At 33.5% G+C, this 20,392-nt stretch overlaps 1 protein-coding gene across 1 annotated transcript in view; it reads left to right on the top strand.

Annotated features, from left to right (window-relative positions):
- LOC139868414 (ent-copalyl diphosphate synthase 1-like) overlaps positions 1-20,392 on the top strand; it is a 66,285-nt gene that overhangs the window by 8,847 nt on the left and 37,046 nt on the right. Inside the window, exons 3-5 of the mRNA XM_071856748.1 lie at positions 15,047-15,230; positions 15,325-15,539; positions 16,747-16,867. Coding sequence (XP_071712849.1) covers positions 15,047-15,230; positions 15,325-15,539; positions 16,747-16,867 — 520 coding nt within the window. The remainder of the gene's footprint in view (positions 1-15,046; positions 15,231-15,324; positions 15,540-16,746; positions 16,868-20,392) is intronic.

The following is a 20,392-nucleotide window of genomic DNA, read 5'->3' as shown; positions in this document are numbered from 1 at the left end:
TCGGTTTGATCGTCCGTTTGAGGATGGTACGTCGCGCTCATTCTTAATTGTGTACCCATATCTTCATGAAACTTATTCCAAAATCGAGATGTGAAACGAGTATCCCGATCCAAAACAATAGATATAGGAGCCCCATGTCTCGATATCACCTCCTTATTAAAAAACTTAGACAAAGTCTCCGACGATATCGTTACCCGAATGGAAAGAAACAATGCACTTTTCGTCAATCAATAAACTATCACCCAAATCGTATCAAATTGGGTTCTCGCCGTCTTTGGTTACTTTGTAATGAAATCCATGGTAATGTGATCCCATTTTCATTTCGAGATTTCTAGTGGTTATAACATACCATACGGCTTTTGTTGTTCGGCCTTAACTTGCAAACACGTGACGCATTGTTCAACATACTTAACAACATCATCGTTTCATGCCCGACCACCAATACTCTTTCTTCAAATCAAGATACATCTTCATCGCACCCGGATGAATGGAATACTTTAACTTATGTGCTTCATCAAGTAGCACTTGTCGGTAATCACCCATCTTAGGTACCCACACTCGTCTTTGAAAGGACAACAAACCATGCGGGCCTAAGGTAATAGACTCCATTTGCCCCATGATTCGATCTTCATGCTTCTTGTTAACGAAAGCTTCAATTTGGATCTCACCAAGCTTTACAAGAAAATCATTAGTAATAGTCATACGTAACGATCCCAATCGTATCGCCAGATGTTGACTCTTTTGACTTAATGCATCGCGACCACATTCGCCTTACCCGGATGATAAAGTATCTCACAATAATAATCCTTTACCACATTGATCCATCTACGTTGACGATAATTCAAATCTCATTGATCAAAAAGATGTTTCAAACTCTTATGATCCGAATAAATCGTACACTTGACAGCATACAAGTAGTAGCGCCAAATTTTCAACGCATGTACCACCGCCGCCAATTCAAGATCATGAGTCGGATATCTCTTTTCGTGTTCCTTTAATTGTCGAGAGGCATAAGCGATAACTTTCCCCGTTGCATTAGAACACACCCGAGCCCATTTAATGAGGCATCACAATAAACCGTCATATCTTCTGTACCTTTCGGTAACACCAAGACCGGAGCTTGACACAATTTCTCTTTCAACAATTGGAAAGCAATCTCTTGCTCATTTTCCCAATTAAATCTCGCGTTCTTTCTCGTCAACTTCGTCTAAGGAGAAGCGATCTTAGAAAAGTCTTGAATAAACCGACGATAATAACCGGCCAATCCGTAAAAACTTCAAATTTCCGTAGGTATAGTCGGTTGTCCCCAACTCTTTACCGTCTCTATCTTCCCCGGATCTACTTAAATACCATCTTTGTTCACAATATGGCCAAGGAATTAAACTTCCCTTAGCCAAAATTCACATTTTGCGAATTTAGCATACAACTTCTCCTTCCGCAACGTCTTCAACACCCCGCGCAACTGTTGTTCATGTTCCTTCATACTCTTAGAATAGACGAGTATGCCGTCAATGAACACAATTACCGACTTGTCCAACATAGGTTGGCACACTCGGTTCATAAGATCCATGAATGCCGCCGATGCATTCATAAGACCAAAAGGCATAACTACAAATTCAAAATGCCCGTAGCGAGTTCCAAAGGCCGTTTTCTCAATATCTTCCTCACGGACCCGCATTTGGTGATAACCGGACCGTAAGTCAACTTTAGAAAAATAAGTCGCGCCTTGGAGTTGATCAAACAAATCGACAATCCGAGGTAAGGGATAACGATTCTTGATCGTCACTTTGTTCAACTCCCGATAATTTATGCACATCTGCATACTACCATCTTTCTTCTTCACCAATAAGACCGGAGCTCCCCATGGCGAAGATCTCAGTCGGATAAAACTCTTTTCAAGCAACTCTTGGGTTTGATTTAACAACTCTTGCATTTCCATTGGTGCTAAACGATAAGGAGTTTTAGCAATGGGAGTAGCCCCCGGAACCAACTCAATGCGAAATTCAACTTGTCTTTCCGCCGGAACACCCGGTAATTCATCCGAAAAAACGTCTTCGAATTCATTAACCACCAGAATTTCACAAATGGATGGTGGCTCTTCATGAGTATCGACTACATGGGCAAGAAAAGCCATGCCACCACTACTAAGGAAACGACGTGCCCGTGCATAAGTGCATAATGGCACAAGTCTTCTCCGTTTCTCGCCATGAATAATTAACTCTCCCCCACTTGGGGTCTTTACACGAATGAACTTTTCATGGCATGCAATATCGGCTCTATGACGATCGAGCCAATCCATACCAACAACGATATCAAACTCACCCAAAGTCATCGGGATGAGATCGATTTTAAAGGTTTCGGCACCAAACACAACATTACAATCTCTACACACATCAACCCCTAGCACCGTCTTACCATCCGTTATTTTAACTTCTACCGGATGACTTAACTTAGCTATTGGTTTGTTAAGCTTAGACACAAATCACGGAGACACAAACTACAAATTAGCACCGCTATCAAATAGTATCCTCACCGGATTTGAGTTAACCATAAAAGTACATGAGACAACTTCATTGTATTGTTTGTCTTCATCATTGGTCATCAAATAATTTCGTCCCCTGGCCGTACCCGCTGCCTTCTCTAGCTTCTTAACTTGATCATTTCGCAATTCGGGACATTCCGTACTTTGGTGCCCTTCCTTTTGAGAATTATAACAAGTGAGCTTTGGTGTTGAAGATGGGTTTGTACAATCACGAGCCATGTGTCCTTGTCGTCCACAATTATAGAATTTGGGTCCATAACCCCCGAAAGCACCCTTCTTCACACTACCGACACTCTCATTCGCACTCCTACTCTTTTTGTTGGAATGACTAGTAGCTTCAAACTTTCCTTTGACAAAGGTAAAGTCACTCTTTCTCGGAGCATGCGACTCAAAACCCTTAGCTATGTCAAACAATTCATCAAAAGTTTTCACCGAGTTCCTACTAATCCTTTCTTGATAGTTATCATTCAAGGTTAGGTAGAAGTCTTCTTTCAACATATAGTCATTCCCAACATAATCCGGGCAAAATTGGGTCTTTGATAAGAAAGTGGACTTGAGAGTGTTCAAATCCATGGACCCTTGCCTCAAAGTACGCAACTCGTCCTTAAGCTTCGAAAGATCGGCCGAAGTTCGGTATTCTTTGAAAAACTCCGCCTTAAACTCGTCCCGCGTCAAACTCATACTTTGTTCTTCGCCATAGAGTCGTATTTTAGCGTCCCACCATAACTTGGCATCACCCCTCATCATGCTACTACCATACATCGTCTTCTTATCGAGAGGGCACTCGCTAGTATATCTGAGATCCAACGAGCACTCTTGAGAGGGTCTCATTCACCATCAAAAGTGGGAGGTTGAGCATCCTTGAAATTTTTATAGTGGAAGTCTCGCCTTCCAACATTATCTTCGTGAAGAACAACCTTAACTTGTTCCTTGACTAGATTGACTAGTTGCTCGTCAATCGAATCTAGGAACATCTTCTTAACGTCCTCTAGAAAGGTCGTGTGATGCCTTTGCATAATGGCCTCAACCTTGGCCGTGAACTCAGAGTCCTTGCCCGTACCTCCGTTATCGGTATTGTGTCCGTTTCTCATCTTCATTCTATAAAATGGAATAAGTTAAACAACGAAATGAACAGAAACGACACATACATATACCATACCACCCCATCTTGCTCCACACTCGTCGTACATCGCTTGTTTGACATGATTTGCACCCGTAACAATGGTAGCTAGTGATTATTACGCGAGCACGTCGCATCAACTTGCTAGTACAACGTCTATCTCGCTTGATGATTGCCAACACAAAACAATTTTTTTTTCATTTAGTTAGTTTTGCCCGAACCTAGGCACTAACCAAAACCCGGTCCGACCCGCCCCTGCAAGTCCCGCATAAAACACGCACAAAATTGTCTAAGTCTAGGCACCTATCTCAAGTCGCCTAAATCCCTTAGACCATGCTCTGATACCACTTGTAACAACCCAACCCGTTAACCAACGCAAAACATTTTTTTTTTCAAAAGTTGGACAGGCCCTGCCTGTCAGGCTTAACCCGCGGCGCAGGTTTCCCAGCCACGACGCGGCTTAACAAAGTCCCAGATAGTTTGGACCTTTAAAAACCCTCGACATCAATTTTACTCATTAACCCGCGGCGCGCCCCTCAAGGCCGCGGCGCGGCTTCCCCCTGGGACTGATTCTAACCTTAGTTAAAATTACACAAGTCACCAAATCTCGCGATTTCGACAACCATCATTAAAAAAAGCTTCTCGCCACATGAATAAACAAAGGTTACAAGTTTTTTAGGACTCCAAACAAGTATTCAACCACCGAGCATCAATCGCTCATTTTACCATTCAAAAAAATGAGTTTCGACCGACAAGTTTAAATACCAAACAAAAACCCGAGCATGGTGTTTGGGGTTAAACTACCCAAACCTAGGTCGAACTTCAAAAGCAATACACTAGCATAATCATTAAGGAGTCCGCTAGTCCAAACGAATACCCTTGCCTTTATCCACGCCGGAGCCTAAAAAGAGTAAACAATGAGAGGGAAAGCATAACGCTTAGTGAATGCAATAATTACACATACACATATATAGTATACCTACTTGTAAACACTTACACACATATCGCATACATGCTAGCAAAATAATTAGCCTACCATCTCAAGTACAAAGCTATTAGCCTTCACATCCGCAACTAGCATAATCATTAGCATATAATCGAACTATATAATATGCTACACTACAACGCATACACAACCATATGGTCAACCAAACTCGCGTCATGGTGATACCGGCTCCTTGGTTCACACCATACGCAATGTCATGATGCTACCGGCTCCGTGGTTCACATCATAACTCGAGTCATACTCACGTCAAGGCGCTACCGGCTTCGTGGTTCACACCTTCTAACTTGTGCCACAGTGCTACCGGCTCCGTGGTTATCACTACAACACCCGTACCATGATGCTACTGGCTCCGTGGTTCACGTCATAGCACACCCGCACATGCTATGGAACTACCGGCGCCGTGGTCCATACCATAGTACACAAATAAACACACTACATACATACATGTATAATTATTCCACTCACCTTGTATCCAAAATGAAGGTAAGCCAACAAGCTCTTCAACCGTCAATGAAATCACCTATTACATTAACATAAAGTCAACACTTTTTCTAAATGGAACTCTCAACCCGACCAAATAGACACCTAGTGCAAATATTCACCCCTTGCACTCACAATGCCAATTATAGGCCTAAATCACCAATAATCACTAAAACTAGTGACTATGACATTAAATCACCCAACTATACACCACTAGGTCATTCAAAGCTCGTTTGACCCATTTCAAGGTCAACACACCCATTTGGGTCATCCACAACCCAAATAACACCCATTTACAAAAACAAGAAAGTGTGCTAGCGATTTACAACCTCTTAAGACCCTTAAACACTAAATATCACTTTGAAACCCTAGGTTAGTTGCTCTTGGGTCTTTATGACCCAGTCTTACCCAAAAACCCCCAATTTGCTAACAAATGGGTTTCAAGTTCACCCTTGCCCCAAAACCCTAGCCCTCAAACAAAATCCAAGTAATAAAAACCAAGGTTAGAACTTACCACCACAAACAAAACGTAGCTAGTGACTAGACGAACAACTTTAAAACTCGTGCTTTGACCCGAATCACGCTTCTTCCTCCTTGATTTGAGCTTTCTCTCACTAGAGCACTCTCTCACTCTAAAATTGAAGTGGAAGGGATAAGGTTGGTGGAAGAGGGGTAAATGACACTCCCAAAACTGATATAGAGGCTTTAAATCCGTCCATCAAGTGAAAATACCAAAATGCCCCTCTTATAATTAAATAAAGACAAGGAATTTCCGTCAGGCTCTAGCCGCGTCGCGGTCCAAAATAGAAAATTGAGCCTGCCAGCAATATAGATATATACATTTATATACTTTTAAAACTTGTGTCTTACACCCTAAACCCTAAACTCTAAATCGGGCTAAATTTTGAAAAAAAAACTTCATATAAAATGAAAAAAACGATGAAAAAAACTTTAATCAAAACATTACTCATGATGCATGTTATCATTTATTTCTTCGAGCGTTTTTTTGTTGAAATAATAAGATTTATCACAAAGTGTATTTTTTAAATGTTAATATTTTTTCTTTCGATCTTAATGTTTGGAAAAAAAATTAAAAATGAAAAAATAAAATTAAAATATTTACTTCCATTTCCCCACAAAAAAGTGTTTATATATATATATATATATATATATATATATATATATATATATATATATATATATATATATATATATATATATATATATATATATACACTAGGTTTTTGAGCCCGTGCGTTGCACGGGTGTGTAAAAAACTGTGCAAATTGTAATTTTTTTCAAAAAAGTATGTAAACTGCGATATTAAAAACATAGATAATGATAAAGAATTATTTAAAAGCCTGTAGTGTTGACAAATTTTAATAATAATTTTGAGTTTAAGAGCCCGTGGTGTTGACAAATTTTAAAAATTCCATTTGATTTTAAGAGCCCATGGTTTTGACGAATTTTAAAGTTCTTTTGAGTATAAGAGTCCGTGGTGTTGACAAATTTTAAAAGCGATTTTAGGTGGTATTAGTAACTTAATGTATACAATTTTTTTCTCACCATTAATATCATTTTAATATATAAATTATATACTCCACTAAGTAATATTTAAAGTACATTGAAAATTTGTCATAGAACTTAACATTAGTAAAGTATAAATTATATTATTTTAAAATTATTATATACAATTATTTTTTGAATAATAGTGTAACCCACGAGTTTAAATTTAGAAAAGTTGTTACTCATTTCAGCAAAATAATGGTAATCGGGGGGAGTCGTCATGTATAAGTAATATTATGATAGTTATATTTGTGTGTTCATTAATATTTTGAGGACTCAATTTGTAAATTCAAATCACTTCCATATCTATTGCTAAAAAGAAATACTCCGTTGGTAGTGCATCGAAAATCAGTTTCGAATACAATTTATTGCATTTTGTTCGTAAAATTATTTCGAGTTGAACGGTAATGGTGGTGAAACCTAACTCCCGGCCAACAGAAAGATAAATGCGTTAACAAAAATTAGTGGGTTATAAATATATATAAATATCTATTAAATATTAATATCAAGTAATACTAATACTATATTATTAATATATACTACTACGTATTTAAAAGAAGAAAGAACATTTGGTTTAGAAATTCAATTATGGCAAAGATCTCATTCAAATGGTAATATCGATTATCACTCAATGTTTACATTTTATATTTTATATAATAATAATAATTATTATAATAATTATTATTATTATTATAATTATATATATATATATATATATATATATATATATATATATATATATATATATATATATTTAAATAACTTTCAACCACAATCAATAAAAAACTTTTGATTTATATATATATATATATATATATATATATATATATATATATATATATATATATATATATATATATATATATATTCAAAGATACAAATTTTCAATAAAAGCTATATCTTTTATCCTTTTTTTTTTGTCCATTTGATTGTTATGCCAAACGATTCTCCTATCTTGAAAAGGATACATGCAATATGGATATAAAAGAAATACAAAGAAAAGAAAGGATATACTCTTTATTTAAAAACTTTTTGGGTTATATGTCCTTATTATTACCATACTATCTAATAGACAAAAGTTATGAATAGTAACTATTAGCGTTTTCGTCCTTTCACCTTTTTTTTTTTACTCTTAACTAAATTTCATTACACCAACAAAGCCCCTACACTTTTTTCACAAATTCAAATCGACCCCCCAAACAGGGGGTAAGTGTCAAATAACGATTTTCATAAAAAATCTTAAATAAACTCCACCCAAATATTCAACGGGTCATATTTTCTCGCTCGCAACGAGTTAAATTTTTTCGACACCATCGTTAAACTCGAAATAATTTTAGGAACACAATGTCACTAATATACGCAAAACGGACATTTTTTTAAAAACGCTAAATATTTGGGGTACTTTTTATACACGTTGATTATGCGTTAAATTTTTAAAAGTCGACAATTTCATAGCGAAACACGGAGATGCACATATATTGTTAATTTAAAATAATATTTAAATCTTTCACGAGTTATACCTTTTAGTTCGTCTCGAGTTGCGCTTCAATGACATCATCATTAACCACGAAATAATTTTATAAACTAAACGCAATAAAATACATTGAAAACCGAACCCTCGACGCGAAGCGAGGGTTCGAAAACCAGTTATATCTATTCCCTCCGTCCCAATTCTATAATTTAGTATTCTTTATTGGGTTTTCTCAAATTAATTGTCAACTTCCATAAAAAAATAAATAAATAATATATTAAAGTTCTTTTATACCCCTGCTTTATACATGTAAAATAAAATGATGAGTAAAAAGTAAGAGGTAAGACTAGAAAGTTAAAAAAAAAGTACATTTGTATGTCGATTTTTCTTAAACTGTGTGTTTTTTATCTGGAGACGATAGATTTGTGATAGAGAGTATAATAAAATCTTTTTCAAACCAAATTCGTGAACTTTATTTTTAGGAAATTCTTCATTCATACCAAAATCTAGACAATCTTTATGGTAATTTGCGCAATGATTTCTCCCGAATTCGATATTAATTCTATAGTAGTGGGCATTGCCCGTGCGTTGCACAGCTTGTCCTAAATTTCAATATTTTATAATTCATTTTTGATTTGATATTGGTCTTTCTCACATATAATGTATTTTCATTTAAGTGTCTTCTTATGTTATTAGTATACATTATTTTACATGTCTCTCGTCTGCTTTCTACGCAATATAATAAATCGACATCAAAGATGTATGTCATCTTTTACCAACACATTTATCAATACTTTACCTTGTACCATTATTGTTATCACATTCTATCTTTTCTGATATATAACATCATTACATCATGTACCATTATTGTTTATCACATTCTATCTTTTTTTTACCATTATTCATTATAAATTAAATATTTTAACTTTTTTGGAAGAGCTAAATTTTTTTATTTATAATTACATAGCCAAATGGATAATTATACTCAATAATACTCTGTAATAGTTAGTAAATCATTATTATTCATTATTTATTATTTTCCATGATAAGACTTGGGTTTATTCCAATGTAAACACGGTCATTAATCACATTTTTTTTTTAAAGATAGCATAAGTAAATTTTAACACTTCATTATTTGATCACTGTTTCATTAACATAACAAACATACTAACACTTCATTAATATTTCACTAATAAAATTTAACACTTTACTAATATGAAGATAAATGTTTAGATACTTTCGACTCATAAGTGTTTAACTATATCACAATAATATGTACTTAGTTACAATAAAAATAAAGATTAAAAAAATATAGTCTATAATATATATTTAATAAACTATAATACAATAAATAAACATATCTGATAACAAATATAATATATTAATATATAATATCTAAATTAAAATTAAAACCAGACTAAAGTTAAATATACACATGACAGATAGAAAAAATGAATTCGAAATCTTTCATATAAGGCAAACTATAAATTTTAAGATGATTTAAAAGAAAAATGATTGAATGTCACATAAAGATATCATTATTCATATGCATGTCAAAAGATCTTTTACAATAGAATGAAGAAACAACCCAAGAATTTCAACTTCATCATCATGCCAAAAACCTAAAGCTAAAAAGGTAAAATAATCAAATATTTGATTTATTAAATAGTTCAATATACCTAGAAAATAAACATAAAAACTTAACACAAAAGGAATAGAAAACGAAAAATTTGAAAACATAATGTATTAACTAAAATTCACTTACATTAGTAAGTGGTAGTTGTCTTCAACAATATCAAACATGTTTGTGGATCTTTCGTAACCGTTCAACTTATTAAAGAGCTAATCATACCTACAGAATAAACAAAAAACGTATTATAGTTGTCTTCAACAATATCAAACACGTTTGTGGATCTTTCATAACCGTTCGATTTATTAAAGAGCTCATCATACCTACAAAATAAATAAAGAGCGTAAGATAAAGGAATAGAAAAGGAAAAAAAAAAAAATGAAAACATAATGTATTAACTACTGAAATCACTAATACATTAATAAATGATAGTTTCTTCAACAAAATCAAACATGTTTGTGGATCATTTGCAACCGATCATGGTTAAAGGGTTTGCTTTAGATTTGAGATTCTAAAGTGTACGTTTCATGGTTATTATAGTGTAAAAATTTTGATTGTTTAATCTAAAAGTAAAAGAATCATTCGAGAAGAATTACATGACTTATATCTATAATAACTATTACGTGACCCATATCTATGATAACTATGTAAAATCGTTCAAATTAAACAAGTTTTAATTTTTAATATAATATAAATTACCTTAATATTATGTATGTACTCCTCATGGATGATCATAGATACGGATATAAAGATTCTTCCACATACCTCTTACTATTTTTAAATAAAATTAAACGAATGCATTAAGATATTAAGACATCGCCATTTATTCAACGAAAACCAACAAAGTACCAGCTATTCGGTTTATTCCCAGTTCCATTCTCCTTCCCGCAAGATAAAAACAAAGCGTGATTTAGTGAAACAAACACATCAAAAACTAACACTAAATAATAGATAACACTAAATAATAGATATCAGTATTCATAATATATCAATTGTGCACAATGATAAAAAAATGACCTTGGGAAAAAAATTATTGTGTAAAAGTGGTAATGAATGAAGCATCTTTTATCAATGAGGCTAAGTTAAATTTTTTCAAAATCAATCGGTTGAAAAAATTAAGTACATGCAACACCTACTCATTTTGACCTTCAAAAGCCCAATTATATAAAATTGCTGCTAGTTATGTCATACTTAGGTTGTTTTGTGTTAAATTTAATGGCAACATGCAGTTTCATAAATGTAGCCCCTCCCTTGATTAAAAGTCGCTTTATTAAGCACGTGTGGGGTAGATGTAATATGAAGCGCAACCAACGTCGTGATAATTTCCGATGGCATGAAAGATACTTCATCGAAAATGTGATGACTAACGCGGAGGTGGATAGTGACTGTTGCTCGTGTTGCTCTTCTTGCTCGTCATCGGACTCCGAAACTTAGTCCGAAACTTAGTTTTATTAGGTTTCGTGTCGTGTGTATTTAATACCTTCGTGTTTATGTGCCCTCTATAGTTGTGTGTATGTTTGTGGGATTGTGTGTTAGTTCGTGTTTTCTGTTTTCTCTAGCTCCTTGCTAGGTTCTCGTGTAATGTTCTTTTTTATATAATATATTACTTGCCTTTCAAAAAAAAAAAAAATAAATGTAAATCATCATTGTTAAGTATTCTTTTAAGGGCACATGAATTAAGTACACTATGACACCTTCAGTTTATTGATTAATAAAACATTAAGATAGATATCTATTTGCGAGTAGATATACTCACCAAAGTTGAAACCTCCCTGATAAGATCTAGGGAAGGTAATCTCAAAATTCGCGGGTTCTTGGAGAATGCATAAAAATGAAAGTTGTTTAGAGCCGTTAATTTTTTTCACAATCTTTAGTGTGTTAAAAGGGAAGAGATAAGATTTTTGAAAAAGGGATGGGATATTCACGTTTGATTCTGATCTATATCTATATAATATATTTAATTAATTCATTTTCATATATTTCTTTTCAAAAAACGATTTTTTTTTTATTTTTTTTTTTTGGTTATCTAACTTGTTAATTATAGTTTATTTCTAACCATTACATTTTGAGGAATTGACAATTCCACTTGTCACTATTCCCTATAAATATGGCACTTATGACAATTAGGCTAAACTAATCTCTCTTTTATATATATATATATATATATATATATATATATATATATATATATATATATATATATATATATATATATATATATATATATATATATATAAAGACTTTAACGATTGTTTAACTATAAATGTGTCGTTATAGCATTCACAAAACACGAAGTAACTATGGAGTAATACATTTACAAGTAATTGATATGAGTTTTCATAGGGTCTACCAGTGCTTTTTTTTTAAACGGCATAAGATTTTATAAAAAAACTTTCCTAGCAAGAAGCTAGAAAAAATATGAAGTGCTACAAAACTTACATAGTGTCGAATGTGTTTTACAACCACACGGACCAATTAATCCTAGCATTTTTGTATCTAGAGAATAACCAAACGAAAGATTTAACAATAATGTTATCTAAACCATGAACGGATCTGAAGTTAGGATACTTGAAGACGCCAAATGTTCCAAAGAGAAGAAAAGAAGATACTACTCACAACTATCCATTTCTTTCCGTGAATAGGAAAACTGTTAAACCAAGACCACATGTCGTCCATCGAGTTCTAAGTCGGAATAACAATGCATATCCATGAACCAATGTTAGCCCGTATTTGTCTACTAATATCACAAGTAGCAAACACATGAAATTCTGTTTCTGGTCCAATTCGCACTAAACACATGAAAGATTGGCGAGCAAAACACCTTTAAGCGCAAGATTATCCTTTGTAGCAAGACAATGCATCTTTAAACGCCAAATAAAAATGAGGATTTTAATTGAAAAATGAGAGTACCATATAATTGAAAGCGCATAAGAAGCTTGCGAATGTTGGTCAATCATAACTCTTGCTTTGGCAACATTAAACATATATGTAGAATGACCATTACAAATCCAAACATCAACATTAGTAGATAATGAAACATTTAGAAGGAGATCGAGCAGCTGGTAAAAGGAAGATAATTCAATACCACCACGAGGATCACGCCTTCTATACTAAGACCAATCGCGTTCGATAAAACGATTTGCAACAGTGCCTGATTTTATTTCATTTAAAGCTAATAACTGAGGGAAACGATTAGCAAGAGGGATCCCCTCTAGCCATGGATCAAACCGGAAACTAGTAAGCGAGCCATTACCCAACTTGATAGAGATGAGAGAAGGCTGAATTTGGTTGCTTGTGTGAATTTCACACACGCATTAGCATATGACAGCTATTTATTTGAAGTAATGACACCTCCACGAGTAACCACCTTAAACCATAAAGCATCATTGTTTACTAGAAACCTCCATCTCCATTTGTAGAGAAGGGCACAGTTTAAGGAAGCAAGACTTGAAACATTTAAACCTCCCTTATCGTAAGAGTTAAGTATAAGTCTCCAATTTATCCAATAAATTTTTCTAGCATTATCCTTACCTCCCCAAAAGAACGAGGCACGCAAAGACTCCATCGATCTAATAACATGAAACAGAGCTTTGAATAACGACAAGTAACAAGTTTCAAGACCACTGAGAACTGATTTGATCAATGTAAGACGACCACCAAAAGATAACATATTTACCTTCCACAAGGCAAGACGTTTCCTGATTTTTGCAATGACCAGATCCCAATTGGCCGCTTTTGACATGTTAAGGCCTACAGGAAGACATAAAAAATGGAAAGGTAAAGATGCATTTGAACATTCCATGATCCCGGAAAGACGAGCCACTTCATGCTCGCGAATGCCAATTGGATTTACGGAGGTTTATTATCAGACCGTACACCACAAAAAAGAATCCGAGAAGCGTAACTAGATTCAAGGCATTTATATCATCCCACTCACCAACAAAAATATCATCATCAGCATAATACAATGAGAAACAAGCTCCCCATACTGATTATTCCTCATGCAAATGCCTTTAAACGCTGAGTTACACATGGCGTCTTTCATCGCAACATAAAGGCCTTCCTTTCCAATTATGAATAGGAAGAGGTATAAAGGATCTCCTTGGCAAAGCCCACGTCCTATTTTGAATTCAGACGAAGACTGCCATTGAGTAGAATGGAGGCGTGAGAAGACGTGAGACAAGCACGTATCCAACTAACCCATTTCGCATTAAAACCGAGGTTAGAGAGCATAGAAAAAAATACACTCCCAAAGAATAGAGTCAAAAGCTTTGTCGAAGTCAAACTTGAACAACATTGTTTTTTTATGTCTCTTTTTACACCATTCAACGACTTCATTGATAATGATTGATAATGAGAGGACCGTCCAGGATTTGACGTCCTTTAATGAAAGTTGTTTGCGCGGGACTAATAATGTCATTAATAACCTGCGTCGACCTGTTTGCGAGAAGCTTCGCAATAATTTTGTACTTAATACGAATAAAACTGATTGGTATGTAGTCTTGGACATAAATCGTATTTTCCTTTTCGGGATCAAAGAAAAAATGAGGTGTTGCATCAACGATATATATATATATATATATATATATATATATATATATATATATATATATATATATATATATATATATATATATATATATATATCATCTTCTATCATATCCCAAAAATAGTTAATGAATCTGAAAGAATAACCATCCGGTCCTAGCGATTTATCACAACCACATAACCAAACCGCGTCTTTAATTTCTTCTTTAGAGAATGCTGAGTTCAAGAAATAGACTTGGTACCAGAAAGCTTCTTCAAATTGCTACTAGGAGTAGCAACAGTAGCACAACTCTGATTTATCTCCGGCGTTTGAACCCGTCGGAGTGATTCCCAGAAGAAAGTAGCATACAACGATCTCCGGGTCTACCGGTGCTTTTGAGACTTAATTATATCAATTTAACATATTCATTACTTACTTTTTCATCAATGAGTTTTTTTTTTTTTTTTTTTGTTTAACCTGCAATCGAACCACATAAACCACTTTTTTATTTTATCGGATTGATTTGGTTTTACAAATTTGATTTGGTTAGTGGTGCTTAAAAATATTCGTAAAAACCGAATAAACTAAATAAATCGTAAACCGACCAAACCAAAACTTCTACTGTCATGACCTCATCCATTATAATTCAAATTCCAGTCGTCATCAAATATCTTACAATTAGCTTAATTCTTGGTATATATAGGAATGAAATTTGTGTACGAAAACTTGGACAAGATCGGAGATGAGAAGGAAGAACATTTTACATCTGGTTTCGAGTTAGGGTTCACCACGCTCATTGAACTTGCACGAAAAATAGATATCCAAATGCCAAACGATTCTCCTATCTTGAAAAGGATATATGCAATCCGAGATATGAAGCTGAAAAGGTTAGTCCATTTGATTCTTATTTTCTTGACTTACTATATCCTTTGAATAACGAAAGATCTATTTTTGCATACTACTCCGTTTGATATTTTTTAGGATACCAAAGGACATACTTTACAAGACAGCAACAATTTTGCATTATAGCTTGGAAGGGGTGAAAGATCTTGACTGGGAAAAGCTTCTAAAACTTCAAGAAGAAAATGGATCTTTTGTGCTATCTGCAGCACCAACAACCATGGTATACATGCAAACGAAAGATGAAAATTGTCTTGCATATTTGACAAGTCTGGTTGCCAAATTCAATGGAGGAGGTAATATCACCCATTTGACCCGTTAAAAATATATACATACATACTTACAAATAAAAAAGTTGACTATATATGTTTATTTTTAATTATTAATAAATTCTTAATGATCATCATATATATGTATAGAATAGATGGAGATCTAAAGTCTTTTAATCATGTAAAGTACGTGTGTAGTTGTTTAATTGCGAGTAGGGGTGTTAAATAGATAATTTATCGAATCAAACTATATAAAAATAAAATCCGCTTATAAAACAAATGAGAAATAACGCATGAAAAATATCATGGAGTGGGTAAAAATTCACTTTCTTTTTAATTTATGATACGATATGAATTTAATTAAACAAGCATGTGGTGAGCGCGCTACGCTGAGTGCGAAAAAACTTTTGTTATACTTTTATATATATATATATATATATATATATATATATATATATATATATATATATATATATATATATATATATATATATATATATATATATATATTTCAATTAAAATACAAAACGTTAATGTATATAATATAATGAAAAAGTCATTAATCCGTTTCAACAAATCAAACACACATAATTTAAACTTTAAAAATTAAACTAATAAAACACACATAATTTAAACTTTAAAAATTAAACTAATAAAACTCACATAATTTGAATGCTTTGTTAATTAATACTACAATGCCAGAAAAGAAATAGAAGAAATTTATAAAGGGAAAAAAAACAAAGTATTGTAAAAAAAATTCGTTGGAAGATTTATAAAAAAAAAGTGGGAGGGTGTGCGATGAAAAATTAAATGGGACGGGAGAATAGGATGGTTTAAAAATGAAAAGAAAAAAGTGTGGATGGGGCAGAGTGTAAATATAAAAGAAGAAAGGTTGAAAGTTAAGAAAACAGAAAAGAAAAAAAAAAATTGGTTTGTATCGAACATGGGTTTCTCAAGTTTACACACTTGCACACTACGACCGGAGTAAGTGTAGAATTATTTAATAGATTCCACGGAAAACAGTATTTACCCATTAGATAAGTGCGGTTCTTTTAAAAAAAAAAAAAAAAAAACAAAAATTAAAACTGGTGAAAGGACTCTTTTGGTCAAGGTTAACACTAAATTTTGGGCGTTTGTTAAATGATATATACATAAAATAAATTTTCAATTATATTTCGGTTTTAAATATTTGAATATCGTTAACAAGTTAATGACATGACCTATTCCATTACAGTCCCAAATGTATACCCTGTTGACATGTTTGAACGAAGTTGGATGGTGGATCGCCTACAACGCCTTGGAATTGCACACTATTTTCACTCTGAGATCATGGATTGTGTCGCTCATCTCTACAGGTATACACAAAATAAAATGCTAATTTAAATGCTATTTCATCCGTTTCAAAATAAGTGTCTCGTAAATTTTTTTTTTAAATTTAAGATAGGTTTGATAAATATTAATTTAGTTTTTATATTTACAATAAATGATTGAGAGTATTAAATGAGAGTAAATCGGAGAGTTTTATAATCAATAGTTATATATTGCAAGTGAAATATTTTTTTTGGGACATACATAGTAATGAGGTGGAGACTTTTTTGAGATGGATGAAGTAGAAATCGAGAATTAGTGACCATTTGACAATGAAAATGCTCATCTATATGACCAGCTTGTTATTATTATTATTATTATTATTTGATTTATAAAAGAAATCAAACAAAATAGCATTTATTATACGGATAAACAGACGAAGTTCTTTCTATTTGGGTTACTCCGGAGAACAAATCATACTTTACTAACTCATATGAATATATCCTTGTGACCGTTTTTAAACCCTTTTTCCTTCTCGTTTAATTCTTGAGTTGTTTTTTTTTTTTTTTTTTTGTTTTTTTTTTTTTAACGGCGATTTTTTTTTGGCATCAGTAGATCATTTCTTTCAACGACCCTCATCATTTGCACGTAACACACACGTTCGGGCGGAAATCCGAACCCGATCGACGGTACCCGAGAACACATCCATTCGGGCAGTGGTTCCGGGTAGGGGTCCGTGAACGAATCCGGTAAAACCTCCCTATAGGATCAATATATACTACCATTATTGGTGTTCAATTGGTTTAAACATGAAATGATACCTCCTGTGAGGACATCATAATGTCTTACAAGTAATGTCACCCGACAAGTAGTGCACTTGCTTGATAGTTAACAATTTTCATTGTTTCCTCTAGTTTTGAATATACAACAACAATAACAATACCTAATCCCGCGTATGCGAGATATGGAGGAGGTGAACTGTTGACAATTCTTCCTTTACCCTAAAATAGAAGAGAAGTCGTCTTTCTAGGCACAAGTTGAGAAAAATTCTCCACCCACCGGAAGAGAAAGTCATCCCCCCTCTCTCTACTCCAGGGTAGACAGATTGCTTTCGTGAGGACCTCCGAGTATAACTAAGTAATTTTATGCCCCTATAATTACTGCAAATTTGAGCGTCCCCTTACTTTTGTATATGTGAATAATCTCGATAAGTCTCCATTTCGTAGGCATTTTATAGCTTCTAAACGTCATATTGAAAAGACACGTCAACCACTTAACACCATCCTCACCAAGGCATCGCCATGCCTCTATGGGAATATGATCTGGTCCAACAACTTTATTTCTCCTCATCTTATGTAGTGCCAATCTTACTTCTTCCTGGCTGATCCTCCTACGGAAATTGTTATTTCAGAATTGTCTTACACCCTAGTCTTGAAAATCGACTTGACGCCCAGCTCCTCCACCGACGAAAAGAGAGGAGAAATACCCTTCCCACCTCTTCCTAATTTCATCTTCCTTCACTATGGTATGGCCGGATTCATCCTTGATAACTTGACGTTATCTATATCCCTCCTCCTACGCTCTCTAGCTTTTGCAATCCTGTAGATATCATTTGCTCTTTCTTTAGATTCTAGTTTTTTTATACAAATCTTCATATGCTTTTTTTTTTGCACGCGCCATAACCTTTTTAACTTTTCTTTTAGTTTCTTTATATCTCTGTTCTGCCTTAGTTCTATCCTCAGGTGTCCGCTCCCGACATGAAATGCGCTCCCTAAACCTCAGTTGCTTGAGCACGACTTTGGTTTGAACCGCGGTGCTGATCCACCAAGATTCTCTACTAGACATGTGTCCCCTCGATGTCCCTACTCCCACACCTAGGGATTCCTAGGCTACATCTCTAATAGTGGACGCCAGTCTATTCCACATCTAATCCGCATCCACATGGGCTAGAATATCCATTCCTGCCTCAACTCTTTCTAGAATCGAAGCTTTAAAAGTTTCGGCCTTCTCTTCATTCAAATTCTTCCATAGGATTCTAGATCGTGCAGGTCTCACACTCCTAGTAGCTCGTCTATGCAGAATTAAGTCTATGACTAATAATCTGTGTTGGATGGGCCATGTCCAGGCAGTCAGGATTCTACAGTCACCGCATGACCTAAGGTCCGCTTTGCGAAGCAGCAAATAGTCAATTCGGGTACTATGACCCTCACTATGAAAAGTTGCTAGTTTTGAATATGTTACAATATATTACATAGATGCCAACACTAGACAATAATCCATAAGCTAGAAAAATATCAAAATTCGAAAATGGGTGAAGATCCGATAGGGATGGAACAGGTCGGGTATGAGACGGGTATAGATTATTCCGGCACTGAACTCGATTAAGAATTTTCGTCTCAAACCCGAACCCATACTTTACGGGTCCCCGTTACTTAATGAGTTTCTTCATGAGTATCGGGTCCCAATTATGTAAAAATAATATATATATATATATATATATATATATATATATATATATATATATATATATATATATATATATATATATATATATATATATATATATATATATATATATATATATATATATATATATATAAAAAATATCAATTTTACACGTCTTATTATCAATTAATTAATTAATATACATTATTATCAATCCATGTATGTATATTATCAATTATTATATATATTTTGATTAAAGCAGCAATATTATCAATTTTACATACCTTCTTATTACCAATCGGAAACTCAGAAACTATGGAATATTAGATTTGGTTCTTTGTAAAAAAGGAACTTGACAGAATGAAACGTCACGAATTACGATTGAGTAGTAGGTGGTAGGAATGTAATTATTATTATTATTATTGTTATTATTATTGTTATTATTATTATTATCATTATTTTCATTATTATTATTATTATTATTATTATTATTATTATTATTATTATTATTATTATTATTATTATTATTATTATTATTATTATTATTATTATTATTATTCAAAATATGTCGGGTATACGAATTTAGGTGATTTTTGGTAATACGCGCCGAGGTATGTTTTGTTCGGGTTTCCCGATAGGATGTGTATTTTAGCCATCCGTATGATCCTTACATCCAGGGCGGAACTACCTTTGGGCAGATGGGGCATCTGCCCCAGTGAAATTTTCCTTCTTTTCATATATTTATTAGTAATTTTTCTGTAATTTAATATAAAAATCATAATTTTTACGGATCGTTGCTGTGTTTTAATGGAGTTTTGAATTTGAATGAGATGACAAACAAGGGAGGAAGATGACCAAAAAATGAGAGGTGGGGAGTAAGCCACGTGTTTGAGACTCTAATTTTTTTTAACTAATTCATATTAGACCTTATACTTTGTAGTTTTGTCAATTTCTAACTAAAATTAGAAATATAAAGTCAACATATTATTATTATGTAAAGAAATATCGAAATACTCCATAAAACTATCTAGGAGAACATACTTTATTATTCTTTAAACTTTTAAGATACATATCTAAAACATCTACACCTTAGAGAAGTTAAATAATAACAACATTTTAAATAACAT

The sequence above is a fragment of the Rutidosis leptorrhynchoides genome, chromosome 9 (genome assembly GCF_046630445.1).
Source record: "Rutidosis leptorrhynchoides isolate AG116_Rl617_1_P2 chromosome 9, CSIRO_AGI_Rlap_v1, whole genome shotgun sequence".
NCBI lineage: Eukaryota > Viridiplantae > Streptophyta > Magnoliopsida > Asterales > Asteraceae > Rutidosis > Rutidosis leptorrhynchoides.
Note: the sequence above shows the minus strand (reverse complement) of the source record. Positions and strands in the feature narration are given on the sequence as shown.